The sequence below is a fragment of the Neoarius graeffei genome, chromosome 7 (assembly GCF_027579695.1).
Source record: "Neoarius graeffei isolate fNeoGra1 chromosome 7, fNeoGra1.pri, whole genome shotgun sequence".
NCBI lineage: Eukaryota > Metazoa > Chordata > Actinopteri > Siluriformes > Ariidae > Neoarius > Neoarius graeffei.
Window position 1 is genome coordinate 15,845,490 of NC_083575.1, and position 24,135 is coordinate 15,869,624.

At 45.3% G+C, this 24,135-nt stretch overlaps 1 protein-coding gene across 1 annotated transcript in view; it reads right to left on the bottom strand.

The window, feature by feature from the left end:
* The window catches only part of LOC132889128 (MAM domain-containing glycosylphosphatidylinositol anchor protein 1), a 700,848-nt gene that overhangs the window by 152,220 nt on the left and 524,493 nt on the right, over window positions 1-24,135 (bottom strand). The window contains exon 11 of the mRNA XM_060925323.1: window positions 22,358-22,506. Within this exon, the coding sequence (XP_060781306.1) occupies window positions 22,358-22,506 (149 nt within the window). The remainder of the gene's footprint in view (window positions 1-22,357; window positions 22,507-24,135) is intronic.

Consider the following 24,135-nt stretch of genomic DNA (forward strand, 5'->3'; position numbering starts at 1 on the left):
AGGATCAACCCCACTTTCCATGTTTCCCTGTTACGGCCCGTACTGACATCTACGTATGCCCCTGCCCCTAGGAACCCCCCACCCCCCCGCATCTTCCAGGGGCAGACTGTGTTCACTGTGAATCGCCTGCTTGACTCCCGCCGGGTCCGCGGCGGGTTGCAATATCTGGTGGACTGGGAGGGCTATGGTCCTGAGGAGCGCTGCTGGGTTCCTGCTCGGGATGTCCTTGATAAAGAACTATGTCGGGACTTCCATTCGGCCCATCCGGATCGCCCTGGGAACGTCAGGAGACGCTCCTAGAGGGGGGGGTCCTGTTAGGACTAGGACTGTTTTGGCCTCTAGAGGCCGCTGTTATTTCCTTTTCATGTCGTGTTTATTTTGGCCTCTAGAGGCCGCCACTGTTCCTGTGTTTTGTGTTTGTGTTAATTGCCTAATTATCTTCACCTGTGTCCTTAATTAGTTTGTCTATTTATACCCCTGAGTTCAGTCCTCTTGTCACGGAGTCTTTGTGCTGTTATGTTTATCTCCAGTTTCCTTTGTACTGTGTTTTTTGATCTTCCTAGCTTTTGTATTTTTGCACTTTGCTTTTCTTTTGGATTATACTCTTTGGTTTTTTTGTTGTCTTTTGTTTTGCCCTGTATATAGTGTATATAGTTTAAATAAACCTTTTGATTCTTTTTCTACTTCCGCCTCACGCCTCTGCATTTGAGTCATCCCCCTGGTGGCCTAGTGGGGGTTTGCTGGATTATCACACCAACGAACCAGGTTCGAATCCCAGCAAAACCCTAACAACCAGAGAGTATGCTCCAACTATAGGGGGATCACACTTCTTAGCCTCCCTGGGAACGCCTATGCTGGAGAGGAGAGTCCGGTTGATAGTCAAACCTTGGATTCAGGAAGAACAAGGCAGTTTTCATCCTGGTTGTGGAACACTGGACCAGCTCTTTACCCTTGCAAGGGTGCAGGAGGGTGCATGGGAGTTTGCCCCAACCAGTCTACATGTGTTTTGTGGACCTGGAGAAGGCTTATGACCGTGTCCCTCATGCTGCCCTGTGGGGGGTGCTTCAGGAGTATGGAGTTCAGGACCCACTGCTGCAGGCCATTCGGTCCCTGTATGATCAGAGCAGGAGTTTGGTTCGCATTGCCAGCAATAAGTCGGAATCATTCCCAGTGCATGTGGGACCCCACCAGGGCTGCCCTCTGTCACTGGTTCTGTTCGTAACTTTTATAGACAATTTCTAGGTGCAGCCAAGGGGCGGAGGGTGTCCAGTTTTGTGGCCCCAGGATCATGTCTCTGCTTTTTGCGGATGATGTGGTCCTGTTGGCTTCAGCAATCTGTGACCTCCAGCAGGTGCTGTGATGGTTTGTAGCAGAGTGTGAAGTGGCTGGGATGAGGATCAGCACCTCCAAGTCCGTGGCCATGGTGCTCAGACGGAAACAGATGGAGTGCCTACTTCGGGTTGGGGGAGTTGCTGCCTCAACTGGAGAAGTTTAAGTATCTCAGGGTCTTGTTCATGAGTGAGGGTAGGGGGTAGCAGGAATTGGACAGATGGATCGGGGCAATGTCAACAGGTGATGCAGATGCTAAACCGATCTGTTGTGGTAAAGAGAGCTGAGCCAAAAGGAAAAACTCTCAATTTACTGGTCCATCTATGTTCCAACCCTCACCTATGGTCACGAGCTTTGGGTAGTGATCGAAAGAATGAGATCACTGATACAAGTGGTCAAAATTAACTTTCTCCACAGGGTGGCTAGACTCTCCCTCAGAGATAGGGTGAGAAGCTCGGTCATTCAGGAGAGACTCACAGTAGAACCACTGCTCCTCCACATCAAAAGGAGTCAGCTGAGATGGTTCGGGCACCTTGTTAGGATGCCCCCTTGATGCCTCCCATGGGAGGCTCTCTGGGCATGCCCCACTGGGAGGAGACCCCAGGGCGGACCCAGGACATGCTGAAGAAATTACATCTCTCAATTGGCCTGGGAACACCTCAGTATTCCCTCTGAAGAGCTGGTGGAAGTGGTCGGGGAGAGGGCAGTCTGGGCTTAGGCTGCTACCCCCGTGACCCGGACAAGCAGCAGAAGATGGATGAAATATACACAAAACCCTGTTCCCTGAACACATTCACCCCAATGAAATGTCTCAAATTCCACAAGACACAAGTTCAACAAGAAGTGATATTCTGGATTGAAAATACAAACCTGCAATCCAAAGTATACATTTGTTAAAAACAGAAATCAGAAAATAGAAATCATTAATATTCCTTAAGCACACTTTGTATATTTTCTCAATCTTTGCCCATAAAAAGCCCTCAGCTGTTACTTTCAATGCTCTTTTTCATTTCAAAGTAAAATGTAGCTAAAAGTCAGCAAATAAACCTTGTACCAAATGAGATATTGTTGTGTGTTGTAGGTTAGCACTATTTCAAAAGATTCAATGTTTAAAAAAAAAAAATACGGAACTAAAACTAGCTTGTATTTTAGTGGGTTTTTAAGTTCCCGAGGTCATGGCAGTCCAATCATACATTCACCCTTTCATAACCAATTTAACTGTAGTACATATGTGATAGTGCAGTAGAGTGTATACAAACTTTGAATTACTTTTAACTTTATTACTCCTGTGTTTCTATCTCATCCTCATGCCATTATGGGTTTCAATTGTTGTTGTTTTTTTTTTCAGAAAAGAAAATCTTATCTGTGATAAATCACATGATCGTACATACATTCCAAATGCAGTGGATGCCAAAAAACCTTGGAGATTGTTTTAAGCTGCTCCTGCTAACATTTATATGCAGGTTCATCTATTATTCTTTGTCTTTTTTTCCTAAATGTTTTGTCAAGGAAATTTCATCAGTTGCAATGCCTTGTGGGCATGTTCTGCTCCTGAAGTCGAACAAACTTTACATGAGGTAATAAACTACTGAAATGGTCCTGTAGATATGTGAGCAAGAGAGTGAGGGTTCTTTTTTATATACAGTGCACTCATATACATAAAACATGTCGCTGTTCTCCTGGGACTTAGTACTTGTTCTGTTTATCTCCACGAAACTGCATGAATATTTATGACCATGTGTTTGATGAACTATAAGAACAATTCCCACAAACCTCTGATTTGTGTGTATGAGACTCAGGCTCTTTTTATGTTTATATTGATGTGACATTAATATGAGCTATGAGTTTATATGGGGAAGACTTCTGCAAATCACTGCACTGCATGCTAATATAAATAACATTATGTACTGTAGTTTGCTTATGTATATGCACGTGTGCGCACACACGCACCCATGCACTGACTTTTGCTTCTGTACACACAAATGGTTGAGTTAAAATAAGAGTAATTGTACATTAATATTGCAGGACAATTTTTACTTTTCATTTCAAGAATCAACAAATTTACCCAATTTTATACACATGCCCATAAAAACCCACATACATTAACAGCATCACAATAAATTCTCTAGCAAAAACCTATGACTGGAGGTGGGTTTTAAGGAGATGAAGATTCACTATTCACGCCACCAAAGACAAGTAGCTAATCTTCCTTTTCTTGTTTAAATCCCAGCCACCTGCTGTAATCCTTCATCTTCCTTTATTCCTTTATTTCACTACAGGCCACATTCTTATGAATAGATTATTGGAATAGAAATCCAACAGAACCAGAAAACAAACACACACACACACACACACACACACACACACTTACTTGCCTTAAGGTGTGTTCAGAAAGGTGTTTTAGATACATTGTGTGATTGCTGAAGACGCCAACTTGCATCCTTAAGATGGATTTTGTGTGCGCGTGTGTGGGGTGGTGGTGGTGGTGGCAGTAAATGGTAAAAATAGGTATAAATCCAAAAGAAAATCCTGTAGTCTGCATTACTCTGTCTGTTGACAGAGAAGGATTGAGAGAGACCCAAAAATGTGGGTGTATGTTTATCTGAATTTGCACAATGCTGAAGATGTCAGTAACTTCATTGGTTAGCACTTTATTACCATATCCCATCTGTTACAACGGGGTCAGGATGGACCTAATGAGGGCAGGACAGAGCAATACAACATTGCCAAGCTGCTAATAAATACACTTAACACACAGGCTGATTCTGGATAAACTCCAGAAAGAGGAATTGATGGCATTTTATAAACTGAATGTGACTGCTGAAAAGAAAAAAAAATAAATCTCCAAGCAATTTCAGCAGATCTTACTGTAACCATAACTGAGTTTTAAAGACATGAATTAAACATGAGAAGATATTATACAACAATGAAAGTAACTATAAATGGATAAATTGATAATATGCATTACTATTCGTTAATAAATTAAAAATTGCCATTTTTAAGTTGCTGCCATAAAGAAGGAATAAAACACCTTGTGGCATTTGTTACTGAGTTACTGGGACCGCCCCAAAGTTGATTATTTTCCTATAACAGCATATCCTAAAGATTTTTATTACCTCCACCGACTTTGTTGGAGGTGGTTATGTTTTCACCTCCATTTGTTTGTCTGTTCCAAATGTTACTCAAAACGTGGTGAACAGATTTTGATTAAATTTTGAGGAAAGGTGGGTTATGGGCCAAGGAACAGTTGGTGGATTTTGATGTAAATCCGGATATATATCTGGATCTAGGATCTCTCTCTCTATTTCATATACACTGAGTGCAGAATTATTAGGCAAGTGAGTATTTTGACCACAACATCCTTTTAATGCATGTTGTCCCACTCCAAGCTGTTTAGGCTTGAAAGCCTACTACCAATTAAGTATATCAGGTGCTGTGCATTTGTGTAATGAGAGGGGGTGTGGTCTAATGACATCAACACCCTATATCAGGTGTGCATAATTATTAGGCAACCTCTTTTCCTCTGGCAAAATGGGTCAGAAGAGAGATCTGACAGACTTTGAAAAGTCTAAAATTGTGAGATGTCTTGCAGACGGATGCAGCACTCTTGAAATTGCGAAGATGTTGAAACGTGCTCACCAAACAATCAAGCGTTTCATTGCAAATAGTCAACAGGGTCGAAAGAAGCGTGTAGAAAAAAAAGGCGCAAAATAACTGCACATGATCTGCGGAAAATCAAGCGTGAAGCTAACAAACAGCCATTAGCATCCAGTTCTGCCATATTCCAGAGTTGCAACATTCCTGGAGTGTCAAAGAGTACAAGGTGTGCAATACTGAGGGACATGGCCAAGGTAAGGAAGGCTGAAAAACGACCACCACTGAGTAAGGCACACAAGATAAAACGTCAAGACTGGGCCAAGAAATATCTTAAGACTGATTTTTCTAAGGTGCTGTGGTCTGATGAGATGAGCGTGACTCTTGATGGGCCAGATGGATGGGCCTGTGGCTGGATCAGTAATGGGCACAGAGCTTCACTCCAGCTCAGACACCAGCAAGGTGGAGGTGGAGTACTGCGATGGGCTGGTATCATCAAAGACGAACTTGTTGGACCTTTTCCAGTTGAGGATGGACTCAAACTCAACTCCCAGACCTACTGCCAGTTCCTGGAAGAAACCTTCTTCAAGCAGTGGTATAGGAAAAAGTCAGCATCTTTCAAGAAGAACATGATTTTCATGCAGGATAATGCTCCATCTCATGTGTCCAAATACTCCACTGTGTGGCTAGCCAGTAAAGGTATGAAAGGTGAAAAAATAATGACATGGCCCCCTTGTTCACCTGATCTAAACCCCATAGAGAACCTGTGGTCCATTATAAAACGTGAGGTCTACAAAGAGGGAAAACAGTACACCTCTCTGAACAGCGTCTGGGAGGCCGTGGTTGCTGCTGCACACAATGTTCGCCGGGCCGTCCTCCAGCATGTGGGGCGCACGCCCGAGCAGCAGCGCCAGCGCTTCCGCACGCTGCGGATGGAGGAAGTCGGCAGCCCGTTCGCGTTCGGCCAGCAGCTCCGGGATGCCTGCTGGCGGTGGCTGAGGGCCAAAGATCGCGACGCCGAGGGAATCATCGATCAGGTGGCGCTGGAGCAATTCATTGCCCGCTTACCAGCCGGAACCGCGGAGTGGGTCCAGTGCCACCGCCCGGCGTCGCTGGATCAGGCCGTAGGACTGGCGGAGGATCATTTGGCGGCTGTTCTGGCGGCAGGACGGCCGACGACGTCGTCTTCTCTCTCCTCTTCTCTCTCTCTTTCTCCCCCACCTTCCGTGTCCCATCCTCACCCCATTCCCCCACCGCGGAGGCGGGGGCCAGCTTCACCCCAGCCGGCCCGCCACACCCATGGTGCCCTCCCGTTTCTCCCTTCTGTGTCTGTCTCCCCCCCCCCCTCAGGTGAGTGAGCCCCAGAGCACAGCTGCAGAGGGAAGGCCCGGGCCGGTTTGCTGGCGCCGCGGGGAACCAGGCCACCTGCAGCAACAGTGCGCAGCGATGGAGGTGGGGGCGGTGGTGCGGATCCCCGACACGCCAGAAGCTGCCCTCGATCGGGCCGGAGCGTATCGCATACCGGTAAGTGTACAAGGGGCTACATATCAGGCGTTGGTGGATTCGAGTTGCAATCAGACCTCGATCTGCCAAAGCCTGGTGCAAGACGAGGCATTGGGGGGAGCACAGGGGCTGAAGGTGTTGTGTGTGCACGGGGATGTTCACAGCTACCTGTTGGTGTCGGTCCACATACATTTCAGAGGGGAAAAATCGATAGTGAAGGCGGCGGTTAATCCTCGCCTTACCCACTCTTTGATCTTGGGGACTGATTGGCCAGGATTTCAGGGTTTAATGGCACGCCTAGTAAAGAGTGGGTCCTGCCGGTTAACAGGGAAAGGTCCCGGTGTCGCTTTGGATGGAGCTGCGGTCGCAGAGCCGTCCACGTCATCTCCGCGACAGAGTGAGGAGCTGCCGGCCCCTCCTCTTTCTATTGGGGAATCCCTCGCGGATTTCCCACTGGAACAATCGCGAGACGAGACTCTGCGACACGCGTTTGACCAAGTGAGAGTAATCGATGGTCAAACGCTCCAGCCGAACGCCACCCCGTCCTTCCCCTATTTTTCCATTTTGAAGGATAGGTTATACCGAGTGACGCAGGACACTCAGACGAAAGAGCGAGTCACCCAGTTGTTAATTCCAAAGAGCCGCCGGGAATTGGTATTCACTTTAATCCCATGGCTGGACACCTCGGGCAGGATAAGACACTAGCCCGAATAATGGCCCGATTCTATTGGCCGGGGATTCGCGGCGACGTCCGTAAGTGGTGTACAGCGTGCCGCGAATGCCAGTTAGTAAATCCAGCGGCCATTCCAAAAGCACCCTTGCGCCCCCTACCATTAATCGAGACCCCGTTCGAAAGAATTGGGATGGATCTCGTCGGGTCATTAGATCGGTCAACAAGAGGGTACCGCTTTATATTGGTTCTGGTGGACTATGCAACGCGATACCCGGAGGTGGTGCCTCTTCGCAATATCTCAGCACGCAGTATTGCAGAGGCCCTCTTCCACGTCATCTCCCGGGTTGGGATCCCGAAAGAGATCCTGACTGACCAAGGCACCTCGTTTATGTCACGAACACTGAGAGAACTGTATGGACTACTGGGTATTAAGCCGATCCACACCAGCGTTTATTACCCACAGACGGACGGTTTAATCGAACGGTTCAATCGCACCCTCAAGAATATTATCAAAAAATTCGTAAGTGAGGACACACGTAACTGGGATAAATGGCTTGAACCCTTGCTGTTTGCAGTGCGAGAGGTCCCCCAAGCCTCCACGGGGTTCTCCCTGTTTGAATTATTATATGAGCGTAAGCCGCGCGGCATCTTAGATGTACTGCGGGAAAATTGGGAGGAGGGACTTTCACAGAGCAAAAACGAAATTCAGTACGTTATGGATCTGCACGCAAAACTTCACACGCTCACCCACCTAACTCAGGAGAATTTGCGGCAGGCCCAGGAACGGCAAGCCCGCCTGTACAACAAGGGCACGCACCTTAGAGAGTTCACTCCGGGAGATAAGGTACTCGTCCTGTTGCCCACGTCGAGCTCCAAATTAATCGCCAAGTGGCAAGGACCCTTTGAGGTCACACGGCGAGTCGGGGACGTCGACTATGAGGTTAGATGAACGGACAGGGAGGGGGCCCTACAGATCTACCACCTCAATCTGCTGAAACTCTGGAACGAGGAGGTCCCCGTGGCGTTGGTGTTGGTAGTTCCGGAGAGGGTGGAGCTGGGGCCGGAGGTTCAAAAAGGGACATTGGCATCACGTACCTCTCCGGTCCCCTGTGGAGACCACCTCTCCCCGACCCAACTTGCAGAGGTCGCCCAGTTGCAGGCCGAGTTTTCGGATGTGTTCTCGCCCCTGCCCGGTCGCACTAACCTCATAGAACACCACATAGAGACGCCCCCGGGGGTGGTAGTGCGTAGCCGTCCTTATAGATTACCCGAACACAAAAAAAAGGTGGTTCGGGAAGAACTTCAGGCCATGCTCGAAATGGGCATCGTCGAGGAGTCCCACAGTGACTGGAGCAGCCCGGTGGTCTTGGTTCCCAAGGCCGACAGCTCGGTCCGGTTCTGTGTGGACTATAGAAAAGTCAACGTGGTGTCTAAATTCGACGCATACCCAATGCCTCGTATTGATGAGCTGCTCGATCGACTAGGTACAGCTCGTTTTTACTCGACACTGGATTTGACGAAGGGATATTGGCAGATCCCCTTGACTCCATTATCCCAGGAAAAAACGGCCTTTTCCACACCGTTCGGCTTACACCAGTTCGTCACACTTCCGTTTGGGCTGTTTGGGGCGCCCGCTACGTTTCAGCGGCTGATGGACCGGGTCCTCCAGCCCCACGCCACCTATGCGGCCGCCTACCTAGACGACATTATCATTTATAGTAATGACTGGCAGCGGCACCTGCAACACCTGAGGGCCGTCCTTAGGTCGCTGAGGCGGGCGGGACTCACTGCCAACCCAAAGAAGTGTGAGATTGGGCAGGTGGAAGTACGGTATCTGGGCTTCCACTTGGGCAACGGGCAGGTGCGTCCCCAAATTAATAAGACAGCAGCGATTGCGGCCTGCCCAAGGCCCAAGACCAAAAAGGGGGTGAGACAGTTCCTGGGGCTGGCTGGCTACTATCGTAAGTTTATACCTAATTATTCAGATGTCACCAGCCCGCTGACTGACCTCACTAAAAAGGGGGCGCCAGATCCGGTCCAGTGGACGGAGCAGTGCCAGCGGGCTTTCTCTGAGGTAAAGGCTGCACTGTGTGGGGGGCCACTTTTACACTCCCCTGACTTCTCTCTCCCTTTTATGTTGCAGACGGATGCGTCAGACAGAGGGCTGGGGGCCGTTTTGTCCCAGCAGGTGGAGGGGGAGGACCGCCCGGTCCTATACATCAGCCGGAAGCTGTCAGTGTGTGAGGGGCACTACAGCACGATTGAGAAAGAGTGCCTGGCGATCAAGTGGGCGGTCCTCGCCCTCCGTTACTACCTGCTGGGGCGCCCTTTCACCCTCTGTTCGGACCATGCGCCCCTCCAGTGGCTCCACCGCATGAAGGATGCCAACGCGCGGATCACCCATTGGTATCTGGCACTCCAACCCTTCAACTTCAAGGTGGTCCACAGGCCGGGGGTGCAGATGGTCGTGGCGGACTTCCTCTCCCATCAAGGGGGGGGAGTCGGCTGCGGGCCGGACGGGCGCCCGGCCTGAGTCGGGCGGTGGGGGTATGTGGCAGCGGGGGCGTGGTCAAGCGCCGGTCTGTGACAGGAGGGCGGAGCCAGGGAAGGTGAGTGGCAGAATCGCTACACCTGACGATAGTTAACCTGTGTTTTGTGTGTGTTTTCCCAGTAACCGCTCCCTATTTAAGGAGGCAGAGAGAGAGCAGAGGGAGCGCAACCCGGGAGCAGATGCCGAGAGTGTGTGTGTGTGTGTGTGTGTGTGTGTATGTATTTAGGCTTACGCTGCTCAGACTGAAAAGTTGGCAAAATAAAGAAGCCTTCTCTGCATCTAAACGTTGTCCTGCCGTCCTCTGTGCTCCACCCACACGTTATTCGCGCTACACATGGCATCCCTGATTTCCATAAAGAACTTCAAATTTTGATTTGTCTGACCACAGAACAGTTTTCCACTTTGCCACAGTCCATTTTAAACGAGCCTTGGCCCAGAGAAGACGTCTGCGCTTCTGGATCATGTTTAGATACGGCTTCTTCTTTGAACTATAGAGTTTTAGCTGGCAACGGCGGATGGCACAGTGAATTGTGTTCACAGATAATGTTCTCTGGAAATATTCCTGAGCCCATTTTGTGATTTCCAATACAGAAGCATGCCTGTATGTGATGCAGTGCCATCTAAGGGCCCGAAGATCACAGGCACCCAGTATGGTTTTCCGGCCTTGACCCTTACGCACAGAGATTCTTCCAGATTCTCTGAATCTTTTGATGATATTATGCACTGTAGATGATGATATGTTCAAACTCTTTGCGATTTTACACTGTCAAACTCCTTTCTGATATTGCTCCACTATTTGTCGGCGCAGAATTAGGGGGATTGGTGATCCTCTTCCCATCTTTACTTCTGAGAGCCGCTGCCACTCCAAGATGCTCTTTTTATACCCAGTCATGTTAATGACCTATTGCCAATTGACCTAATGAGTTGCAATTTGGTCCTCCAGCTGTTCCTTTTTTGTACCTTTAACTTTTCCAGCCTCTTATTGCCCCTGTCTCTACTTTTTTGAGATGTGTTGCTGTCATGAAATTTCAAATGAGCCAATATTTGGCATGAAATTTCAAAATGTCTCACTTTCGACATTTGATATGTTGTCTATGTTCTATTGTGAATACAATATCAGTTTTTGAGATTGGTATATTATTGCATTTTGTTTTTATTTACAATTTGTACTTTGTCCCAACTTTTTTGGAATCGGGGTTGTGATTAAAAAAACACACATACACGCACACCATACATACACACATTACCTATTTGTCTGTTCCCAATGTAATTCAAAAAGCAGTGAACAGATTTTGATGAAATTTGGTTTACAGCTTTAGTATTATCTTAGGTCCAAGTCATTTGATATTGATGTTGATATGTGGCTTGGCAGAGGTATGCACTCTATCGAATGCCCTTCTAGTTCCTCCTATACTTAAACAATTTGCCAAATAATGCATTTTTAATTAATTAATAGACAACATGGCATATTTTGAATCCATTTAGCATTCTCATTGAATGGCATAGAATGTCTCCAGAACAAGTTAATTCCTATTATTACTGAATAAATTGATAATCTCCTATGGAATATTCTCACTCATAATTTGTATATATGGTTGCCTGAACACTTGGGGTTCACATCAATATCAAGTTTTAATACATATTAGAAAATGTAGATAACTATATTAGATGATTTGTTTTTCTATCAAATTATTTCAGGTACTATTGATAGCCTCTTAAGTGAACAGCTGTTGCTCTAGGGATGTGACTAGCTGGTACATCTGGGACTCAGCTAGTCCCAAAAAAACCTCAGGTTTTTTTTTTTTAGAAAAATGTCTCATCATGCTTGAATGATGCTCTTCCTGAGAGATAAATAAATACATAAATAAATAAAACCTTACAAGCTCAGGTAATTTTCTGACACCTGAGCACTAAAATACCACAGACTTGGAGAGACACAGCATATTAGCATTCGAAATCCAAGCATGCCTACACTACCTTGGAGGAACATGCTGCCATACGGTATGTGACAATAATATATCAAGTCACCTGAAATATCATATCACCACAGTGAACACATCTACTGGAACTGAAATTGACTTTGGGATTAGACATCATGAATCTACACAAATAGACCATAATACATAGTCCATATACAATACATGAAGCATGATGGTGGCAGCATCAAGGTGAGGATTCTTACCTTCAACATGGACAAGGCAAGATGGATCCAGCCAAACACAGAACAATTCCAGTGGAGGGGGAAAAAAAAACCAACAACAACCAGTTGTTCTATTCTTCAAGAAACATGAGATTGGGGTGGAGGGTCACCTTCAACAGTACAATTACCCTGACAAAACTATACTGACGTGGTTCAAAACTAACAACATTAATGTTACAAGAATGGCCCACTCACTGACTGAGAATCTAAGACTGTGATGGTTTCCATCCTAGCTTGTGCAATTTTGTCAAAAAGAATGAGCACATGACTGCTGTAATTGCTAAATATGGTTCTCCCAATTACTATTGGCCCTGTGGGGATTAAAAATCCAAATTAAGTCCATTTCAATTTCAGGTTATAACACTACAAATTTTGGAAAAGTTCAAAGAGAATGAATATTTATGCAAGGCACCACACAGCTTGTTTCACAAGTGTTCTTCACAATCTGTATTGTGTTACACTGCACCAAGACCCCAATAATCTAAAGATATCTTTTGAAATTCTTGCAAGAATCTGGATCGTACCTGGAGCATATCTGGATTTTTTTTTTGACAATGCTGTGATCGGAGAGTCGACAACACGGATTTCGTCATAGTTTGAAATATGGGCGGCACGGTGGTGTAGTGGTTAGCGCTGTCACCTCACAGCAAGAAGGTCCGGGTTCGAGCCCCGTGGCCGGCGAAGGCCTTTCTGTGTGGAGTTTGCATGTTCTCCCCGTGTCTGTGTGGGTTTCCTCCAGGTGCTCCGGTTTCCCCCACAGTCCAAAGACATGCAGGTTAGGTTAACTGATGACTCTAAATTGACCATAGGTGTGAGTGCGAATGGTTGTCTGTGTCTATGCGTCAGCCCTGTGATGACCTGGTGACTTGTCCAGGGTGTACCCCGCCTTTCGCCCGTAGTCAGCTGGGATAGGCTCCAGTTTGCCTGCGACCCTGTAGAACAGGATAAAGTGGCTAGAGATAATGAGATGAGATGAGTTTGAAATATCCAGGCAAAACCATCTCCAGATTCTGGGGTATTTTGCACAGTGTTAACTAGTGAAACACTGGTTTCTAATCTGGAAATATAATCTTCTATCACGGATTGCAGGTTTAATCTTCTATTGAGGATTATTGAATCATTTTAGAGGAATATTACTTTTGCTAAAGTCCCCAGACATTTCTGAATTTGTGTTCCGTTACAATGCAGAGCTGACTGAACATGTAGTGTTCTGAAGGTTGTGTGTGGCACAGTTATTCTGACTCTGAAACAAAGTGCTTTTTCCTTGTATGATATTCACTCAGGCAAAGAATATCATAAAAAATCAAAAAAATATCAAAAAAAATATTAAGTCCAGTGCGAGGGATGCATCAGTATGTGCATGTGTGGCAGTGGGGGTGTGGTCAAGCATTGGCTGTGATTGGCAAGGAGGCAGGTTGAACCAGTGGGTAACATGTGATGAGGTGCAACTGTGTCAAATTACTGGCTGTCTATTAACCCGTGTCTCTGTGTGTCTTTCAGACAGTCAGAAACGAGAGAGACAGCTGTGATACTCCAGTAGTGTGTGTTTGTTTGGTGAAAGAGTCACTGAAACTTGTGTACAAATAAAAGAACTCACTTGTTCTGAAGCCTGCTTCCCATTCCTCCATTTCCCAAAATCAGAGATCTGTCACACTGGTGCCGAAACCCGGGATCTGAGAAACTAATACTGCCATGGGATCCGAACCAGTCCAAGAACTTCTTCAAATGCTTGCTGACAACCTCCAGTGCCAGCAGCACGACCTCGTTGCGCTTTCCGTCGACCTGGATCGGCACTTCCAGGATCTGCTTGAAGCCCAGGCAGAGGATTGGCAGGTAATACAGACCTGGGTCCAATCTGTGGGTGTTCCAGACAGCATTCCTAGGGTCAGCATGCCCGTCCAGCTGGTGAAGATGGGGCCGCAGGATGACCCCGATGCCTTCATCGAGCTGTTCAAGTGTGTCGCAGAGGCGAGCTCCTGGCCAACCTCATAGTGGGCAGCTCGCCTTCTGCACTTCCTGTTGGGGAAGGCCTAGCTCATGGCTTGACATCTCCCAGCCTCCAACATGCTGGAGTACCCCCACCTGAAGAAAGCTATCCTGCAGCGGGTCAGACACGGCCCAGAAGAACAGCACCAATGCTTCCACATGCTGGCTTACAGTGAAGTGGGCCGGGTGTTCACATTCTCCCAATAGCTCCAGGATGCCTGCCGACAGTGGCTTCTGGCTGACGAGTGCAATGTCGAAACTATCGAGAGTGTGACACTGGAGCAGTTTGTTGCTTAGCTGCTGAGCAGGATGTCAGCATGGCTCCAGTGTCACTGAATGATGTTGCTGGAGGAGGCAGTCTGACTGGCTGAGGATCATCGGACGGCATATCTGGAAGCAGGCTCTGTGACAACTCCCTCTCTTTCTCAATCACTTTAGCTTTCTCCTTCCCCCTCCCTTCCCCTATCCCAGCTCCATAGAAACAGGGGCTGACTCCCCCAAAACCCACTCCCCGCACCCATGTCTATCCCCACGTTTCCACCCTCCCTTCTCCTTCTGTGTCTGTGCTGCCGTTAACCCCCTCTCTCTCTCCACAAATGAACTCATCCATGCCCATGAGGACCACAAGCGAGCCTGGGCAGGTCTGTAAGCATGGAGAGAAGGGGAATCAGTGCTTCCACAAGGAGATGGGGCTACTGGTTTGCCTCCCTGATGTGCTTCAGTCTTCCCTTGATTGAGCAGGGGCATACAGGATAACTGAGTATTCAAGGGGGCTTTGGTGGATTCATGTTGTAATCAGACCTCCATACATCAAAGCTTGACTCAGTGTGGGGCACTGGGAAATGCACATGTGGTGAAGGTTAAATGTGTGCATGGTGATGTACACAAATATCTGCTGATGCCCGTCACTATCCACTTCCAGGGAGAAATTCATAGCATAGAGACCGCGGTTAGTCCGAGTCCCTCTCACCCACTGATCCTGGGGACCGATTGGCTGGGGCTTAAAACATTAATGAAGCAAATAGTAGTGCATGAATCCTGCAGTAGCACATCACGGGGTAATCCTGCTGCAACGCTGGCTGGGGAGGCACGCGCACACGTCAGCTCCATATCATTATGACAGAGTGGGGAGAGCCCTCCTCCTTCTCTGGGGAATCCCTTAGGTAACTTCCCATTGGAGCAGGCATGTGACGAGTATCTGAAACACGCTTTGACCAAGTGAAAGTAATTGATGGTCAAATCCTCCAGCCTAATGTTGCACTTTCCTTCTCGTATTTTTGTATTATCAAGGATAGGCTGTATAGAGTGATGTAGGACACTCAAACTAAAGAAAAGATGACACAGTTGTTGGTCCCAAAGAGCTGCAGGGAACTTTTATTCCATGCGGCTAATCATAATCCTATGGCTGGGCATTTAAGGCAGGATAAAACACTGAATCATCTCACAGCCCATTTCTATTGGCCAGGATTCATTTATCAAACCCCTGATTAAAAAACCTGACCTTGATCCCTGTCAGCTGTCCAATTATCGGCAAATATCAAACCTCCCCTTTATCTCTAAGATCCTTGAAAAAGCTGTGGCACAGCAGTTATGCTCATATTTACATAGGAATAATATCCATGAAATGTATCAGTCAGGATTTAGACCTCATCATAGCACAGAGACAGCACTGGTTAAAGTAGTAAATGACCTACTGTCGGCGTCTGATCAGGGCTGTGTCTCGCTACTTGTGTTGCTTGACCTTAGTGCAGCATTTGATACCACTGATCATTCCATTCTTCTGGATAGACTAGAAAATGTTGTGGGAGTTAAGGGAATGGTCCTCTCCTGGCTCAGGTCTTATCTAACTGATCATTATCAGTATGTAGATATAAATGGTGATATTTCTAGACGTACTGAGGTAAAGTTTGGTGTTCCACAAGGTTCTGTCTTGGGTCCACTGCTTTTTTCTCTATATATGTTACCTCTGGGTGATATTATTCGTAAACATTGTATTAGTTTCCACTGTTATGCTGATGACACACAGTTGTATGTCTCTGCAAAACCTGATGAGAGACACCAGCTTAATAGAATTGAGGAATGTGTTAAGGACATTAGACACTGGATGCTTATTAATTTCCTTCTGCTTAACTCTGACAAGACTGAAGTACTTGTACTAGGACCACATACAGCTAGAAGTAAGTTTTCTGATTACACAGTCACTCTGGATGGCCTTTCTGTTTCTTCACGTGCAGCAGTAAAAGACCTCGGAGTGATTATTGACCCCAGTCTTTCATTCAAAACTCACATTGATAACATCACCCGGATAGCTTTCTTTCATCTCAGAAATATTGCAAAGATAAGAAATTTAATGTCTTTGCATGACGCAGAAAAACTAGTCCATGCTTTCGTTACCTCCAGGTTGGATTACTGTAATGCCTTACTGTCTGGATGTTCCAATAAGTGCATAAATAAGCTCCAGTTAGTTCAAAATGCAGCAGCAAGAGTCCTTACTAGAACTAGAAAATATGACCACATCACGCCTGTCTTATCCACACTGCATTGGCTCCCAATCAAATTTCGTATTGATTATAAAATACTACTATTGACCTTTAAAGCACTAAATGGTCTCGCACCACAGTACCTGAGTGAACTTCTGCTCCTCTATGGCCCGCCACGCCTACTTAGATCAAAAGGTGCAGGCTATCTGCTGGTATCTCGTATAGTGAAAGCTACATCAGCGGGCAGAGCCTTTTCTTACAAAGCCCCACAGTTATGGAACAGCCTTCCAAGTAATGTTTGGGAATCAGACACAGTCTCAGCATTTAAGTCTAGGCTGAAAACATATCTGTTTAGTCAAGCCTTTTGTTAATGGTGTTTATGAGGTAAAGGTGTAGATCTAGAGGGTCCTCAGACATAGAGTGTTTTGGTAAACTGGGATGTATGGATGCTGTCAGTCCCCACTCGCTTGCTCACTCGAGTTTGTTGGCGGTGTAGTGGCTGGCTGCTTTATGTCCTGGGGCTCCCTCATGCCTGTGTTACCTTCTGGCTCTCTCCTTTTAGTTATGCTGTCATAGTTAGTTGCCGGAGTCCCTGCTTGTACTCGGTGCAATATGTATACTGCTCCTACTTATTCAGGTGACACTGGGCATACCTAACAACCTGTGTTTTCTTTCCCTCCCCTCCCCCACCCCAAATCTGTCCCTCTGAGTTACATGGAGTCAACAGGAAATCTTTTGGTGGAGAGGGTGGAGACCTCGACTGGCTATCGTAGCCTGCAGGGAATCGGCCATCAGACTTTCTGTTGCATGTCCCAGACCCGGTGAAATGTCACTGAATTGTCTTGGCCAGCCCTAAGGGTCCCATCTGCATCTCATCATTGCTGAGGAGTGTGCTCCCATCACCCAATCAAGCATCCAGCCAGAGCAGGTCATGATATATTTTTTACCATATTAACATGCCATTGTTGTGTGTTATGCCTGATGTAAAGACACTCGTCTCTGCGAGCCTACCACACAGATTTAATACTTGTCATTTTTAGGGCATACCTAACAACATGTGTTTTCTTTCTCTCTCTCTTCCCCCCCCCAATCTGTCCCTCTGAGTTACATGTTGGTCCTGGGATTGAGATGCTGGCCTCTTCTGCCCTCAGACCTGCTTGATCCATCCTGGTGCCCTGTGTCTGGTCGGAGTTTTATCGCACCGCTCCTGTGAAGGATGGCCCCATGAGGACAGTTGAGGGTTATACCTGCAGGATGCTCTGGACTCTTACAGTAATGCTTTTATGGCTGAGGACTACAGTTGTCTTACTAACTTTAGGACTGCAGTTATCATGAACAGTTTTGCACTCAAGTTTCCATCAATGAAGAGTTATAACATCACCGAAACTATCCTCATGTTAAAACTGTTAATATTATAGTCAGGCTGTCTGTTGTTGCCCAAATGAGGATGGGTTCCCTTTTGAGTCTGGTTCCTCTCGAGGTTTCTTCCTCATGTCGTCTGAGGGAGTTTTTCCTTGCCACCGTCGCCACAGGCTTGCTCATTGGGGATAGATTAGGGATAAATTAGCTCATGTTTTAAGTCGTTCAAATTCTGTCAAGCTGCTTTGCGACAATGTTTATTGTTAAAAGCGCTATACAAATAAACTTGACTTGACTTGACTTGATTCATGCTGATGTTTGCAAGTGGTGTGTGGCATGTCAAGAATGCTAGCTGGTAAATCCAGTGGCCACACCAAAAGCGCCATTGCGTCCATTGCCATTAATTGAGATCCCCTTCAAAAGAATTGGCATGGATCTCATCAGACCATTAGATTGATCTGCATTCAAGCATCACTTTGTATTAGTCATTGTTGATTATGCAATGTGATGCCTGGAAGCAATGCGTCTCCGCAACATCGCAGCACGCAGTGTTGCAGAGGCACTCTTCCGCATTATCTCCCGAGTTGGGATTCTGAAAGAAATCCTTACTGATCAAAGCACTACTTTCATGTCATGCACACGCCACGAATTATACGAATTATTGGGGATTAAATCGATTCATACTAGTGTTTATCATTCACAAATGGACGGGCTGGTTGAACAATTTATCCAAACACTTAAGAACATGATTCATACAGTGCCTTGAAAAAGTATTCATACCCCTTGAACTTTTTCATATTTTTCCACCTTACAACCACAAACTTAGAAGTTTTTTATTGAGATTTTATGTGATAGACCAACACAGAGTAGCACATAATTGTGAAGTAAAACAAAAATGATAATTGGTCTTCAAAATTTTAAACAAATAAAAATCTGAAAAATGTGGTGTGCATTAGTATTCAGCCCCCTGTACTCTGATACCTCTAAATGCAATCCAGTGCAATCAATTGCCTTCAGAAGTCATCTAATTAGTTAATAGAGTCCTAATGTGTGTAATTTACTCTCAGCATAAATACACTTGTTCTGTGAAGGCCTCAGTGGTTTGTTAGAGAACACTGAAGAACAAACAGCATCATGAAGACCAAAGAACTCACCAGACAGGTCAGGGATAAAGTTCTGGAGAAGTTTAAAGCAGGGTTAGGTTATAAAAAAAATATCCCAAGCTCTGAACATTTCAAGAAGCACTGTTCAATCCATCATTCAAAAATGGATAAAGTATGGCACAACTGCAAACCTACCAAGGCATGGCCGTCCACCTAAACTGACCGAGCGAGCTAGGAGAGCACTGGTCAGAGAAGCAGCCAAGAGGCCCATGATCACTATGGAGGAGCTGCAGAAATCCACAGCTCAGGTGGGAGAATCTGTGCACAGGACAACTGTAAGTCATACACTCCACAAATCTGGCCTTTTTGGAAGAGTGGCAAGAAGAAAGCCATTGTTGAAAGACAGGCATAAGAAGTCCCATTTGCAGTTTGCCAGAAGCCATGTAGAAGACACAGCAAATGTGGAAGAAGGTTCTTTGGTCAGATGAGACCAAAGTTGAACTTTTTGGCCTAAATGCAAAGCACTATGTGTGGCGGAAAACTAACACTGCTCATCACCCTGCACACACCATCCCCACTGTAAAACATGGTGGTGGCAGCATCATGCTATGGGGATGCTTTTCTTCAGCAGGGACAGGGAAGCTGGTCAGAGTTGATAGGAAGCTGGATGGAGCTAAATACAGGGCAATCCTGGAAGAAAACCTGTTGGAGGCTGCAAAAGACTTGAGACTGGGAAGGAGATTCACCATCCAGCAAGACAATGACCCTAAACATACAGCCAGAGCTACAATGGAATGGTTTAGATCAAAGAATATTCATGTGTTAGAATGGCCCAGTCAAAGTCCAGACCTAAATCCCATTGAGCATCTGTGGCAAGACTTGAAAATTGCTGTTCACAGACGCTCTCCATCCAATCAGGCTGAGCTTGAGCTATTTTGCAAAGAAGAATGGGCAAACATTTCAGTGTCTAGATGTGCAAAGCTGGTAGAGACATACCACAAAAGACTTGCAGCTGTAATTGCAGCAAAAGGTGGCTCTACAAAGTATCGACGCAGGGGGGCTGAATACTAATGCACATCACATTTTTCAGATTTTTATTTGTTTAAAATTTTGAAGACCATTTATCATTTTCGTTTCACTTCACAATTATGTGCTACTCTGTGTTGGTCTATCACATAAAATCTCAATAAAAAAACTTTTAAGTTTGTGGTTGTAAGGTGGAAAAATATGAAAAAGTTCAAGGGGTATGAATACTTTTTCAAGGCACTGTAAGTTCATTCACGGGGATGCTAAAAATTGGGACAGGTGGCTCGACCCTCTGTTGTTTGCAGTGCATGAGGTCCCACAAGCCTCCACCGGGTTTTCCCTGTTTGAATTGCTGTATGGGTGCAAGCCCCATGGTGTCTGAGACATCATTAAAGAAAATTGGGATTTCAACTCTCAATGAATGTTTTGTATGTGTGTGTGTGGTGGTGGTGGGGGGACTGTGAGGGTGACATGATGTCAGATGCTGAAGGGGGGACGGGGGGGTGTATGGACACAATCTGTGGCAGGGGGCAGAGGGGGGAGGAGGGGCAGAACAGGGAGGGTTAGGAACATGAGTATCAAGTGGTATCAGATGCTGGTATTAGAGCATATATAAGTTAATGTGCAGGGTGTCTAATCGATACCCACACTGATGCCTCCCGAAGTGTAACAATATTTCTTCCTGAAAATTTGAAAAGCATTAATTGTATAACCTAGCTCGCAACAGTAAGTCAGCCAAGTCAAGGTTCGAACATAGCCTAAATAAAGACATTTCCATGTCACGTTGGTTAAAAAAATAACTATGTGCTCTTAAAGTAGAGAAATATGTTACTGATTGATTTTTTTTCTTCATTTTTTGCTGAAAAAAATATTGCCACAGAAACATTCAAAGAGTTTTTCTAGACGAGGCAGGAAAGAGATTTCCTGCATTATCAGCATCTGACTGAATGATTTTTTCTTTAATCTTGAAAGACTGGTAGAGAAACAGAAAAACAAGAAAAGGGTGACAAAAGGTGTCATAGGCAAAAGCAGAAGGGAAATAAGAGGAATATGTGGAAAGTGACAGATTTGGAATGACTGCTAGGGAGCAAAGAGTGAAAATAAGAGCATCAGAAAGCAGAGAACACAGGAGAATATAGGGCAGTAGGGGAGAAAAGGAGGGTGGCATGGTGGTGTAGTGGTTAGTGCTGTCGCCTCACACCAAGAAGGTCTGGGTTTGAGCCCTGTGGCCTGTGAGGGCCTTTCTGTGCGGAGTTTGCACGTTCTCCCCGTGTCCGTGTGGGTTTCCTCCGGGTGCTCCGGTTTCCCCCACAGTCCAAAGACATGCAGGTTAGGCTAACTGGTGACTCTAAATTGACTGTAGGTGTGAATGCGAGTGTGAATGGTTGTCTGTGTCTATGTGTCGGCCCTGTGATGACCTGGCAACTTGTCCAGGGTGTACCCCGCCTTTCGCCCGTAGTCAGCTGGGATAGGCTCCAGCTTGCCTGCGGCCCTGTAGAAGGATAAAGCGGCTAGAGATAATGAAAAAAATGGGAGAAAAGGAGTGCGACACCAAAAACAGGAAGCTGAGTGATGGATCTTAGTGATGAAAAGAGAACAGGTGGTAAAAATATTAAGCAGAGTGGTGTGTGTGTCCCCTTTGAGGGGGTCTTCTGAGTGTGTTAATGCAGCACAAGCTCTGATCGATCTGCTCTCAGCTTGGCCCATGTTATTCCCTCGACTCCTATTATAAACAAACATTTGTTCTGCCTGTTTATTCACTTGCTGCCACATTCAATACCCAGCAAATAAGGAAGGAAAGAAAGAGGAGTATATATATCTGGACTTCCTTTTCCAATAGGTCACATGGCCACCCAATAACCCTATTTCAGCAGAATGGAAAAGCATTAATGTGCATGGTTTTCTCCAATTTCCATTTCAGGTGATACCAATGGCTATATTCAGAAATTTATATTTATACTGCAGCCACTTCATTTGTTTCGATATCTGGATGTGTGCGTACGTGCGCTGATTCCCGCCGACATCCTTTAAAGAGATATGAATATGAATAGATTACTCAAAACAAACCAAGTGCATCTTGCTGCAGCTTGTAGGACTGGATGTGGGTGGAGAGACAGATGTCCCGCACTTACCATATATGGGGGCTATGAGGTACAAGGGTTATGGTTACAATTAGGGTTTATGGTGAGATCTATCCTGACATGGTTCACTGCGTGCCGGGTTGGACATCCAACCCGACCCATAGCCAATCCTGCAGGCTGCAGCCAGAGTCATCTCAAACAAACAGATTATGTGCTCTAAACAGAATTTAGAACTTTTGAAAAGCTTTCCAGAAAAGGATCATGAGAGGTGGGATTCAAAATGGGGATTTCGAGTCTAAGAATCATAACTTCCATGTGTGCAAGTGGACAGATTTGAAGTTCATGGGACCACATTCATTACCATAAATATTGCATTTACAGCATTCATTCATTCATCTGCCTGATCAGGGATGCAGTGGCTTAAATTAGAGCTTGTTTGGTTACACTTACAGATGCAGGCATTGTATGTTACCTGTTGCACATTGATCCAATAGCCGATGACTCTGTCTGTAGCATTTGGTTCTCTCTGCGTCCACTGCAAGTTATAGGAGTAGTTGCTACCCTTCAGGATGCGGATGGGGTTTGGTGTGTCAAAGTAAAATTCAGCAATGTATGGTCGAGCTGGGGGTGGGTTTGGAGAGAAAAAAAAAAGATGTTAAGTCATTATATATCCAATTATAATTACTTCCATCGGGAAACTCATTCCTACTATTAACCCTCTGGGGTCGAGAGCTCTGCCAGTGAAGCACGGCAGGTTTAGAATGAGTAGGTCATGTATTTAGATAAATATCTTTGAGTTTTTACCATAAGAGCATGACAGAAACTTTATACTTTACACTTTCCTATGTGCCCACTGCCAAATAATAATATATATTTTTGTAATTACCTCAATTAGCTGAAACATAAAACTTGTCACCTTACTCAGTCACACCTGAGTTGGAGCACTGAGTGCCCACTTACACAGTCACAAAAGACTATTCCTTTAATAACATGACGGCATGATAATTACTTTCACTCTTTTGGTATCAATTGGTTTCTCTTTCACAGTGGGAACACCCACCATAAATAGGATAAAATATGTCAGCCATAGTTTAGGCTACCTGTTTGGAGGTAAAACTTGTTGCAAGATGGCACGTCAATTTGATGCTCAGGAAGTGTTTTGGATGATTCAGGACAGTGATTCAATTTCAGCAGTTCATTGGATCTTGAGAATGGCATCTTGACAACAGCAGTTTATCGGATCTTGAGCAGTGTCATTCCAAAGTTCGACTCGATCCAGCCGAAGAGCAACTCAAATAAGTGCAAATATTTCTTCCATTTCTTGTGAGCATCGGTTGATATGCTTGTGCTGTAATGTATAATCTTTGCATGCTTCTTGAGTAAATAAAATGTGCATTGCCACTGAGTAAATAAAATAGGCACCATCACTGAGTAAATAAAACATGTACCGTCACTTGTTTGCTCTCTTTTCTTCTTTTCTTTTCCTGGCACTCTAATGATTTTGGCATGTTGTTGTCAATTTCAATAAACCTAAGCAGTATTTTCAAAGTCCTATGACTTTTTTTGCATTCAGCACAAGGTCAGCTACAATAATATCGATGCAGTATGTATATCGTGATTGTAATTAAAAATAAAGATAAATGAAAATATTTTTAAAAGCAGTTTTAGAACTGTGTTGGAATGTGTGAAAAAAATTACCTGACATTACTTTAACCATTATGATGAACTGTTTTGATCACTTGACATGATGGGATTAAGAGTTGGCAGTGGGAGGGCTAATCACACTTCTCATTTAATGGAATGGATTGTTTTACTCTTCTCATTGAATACCCCTCCCACTGCCAACTCTTTATACCAAAACAATAGGATATACATTTTTTGATGGCCAGTTAATTGTCCAAATCAGGGGAGCAGATTTAAATTTTTGTGCTTGATACATTCCTTAAGGCATAACAGAATCACCTCAAGTGATCAAAATGGTTCATCACAATGGGTAAGGTAATGTTTTTTCAGACATTCCAACACAGTTCTAAAACTGCTTTTTACAGCATCTTTATTTATCTGGTTTTTTTCTTTGTTTGTTTTTTAAAGTACAATCATGACATGCATACTACATAGATATTCTTGGATATGAACTTGTGCTGAATACAAAAAGTCATGTGTCTTTGAAAATACTGCTTAGATTTGTTGAAACTGACATCACCACAGCATGCCAAAATCATTAGTGCCAGAAAATACCCTCAGACCCCA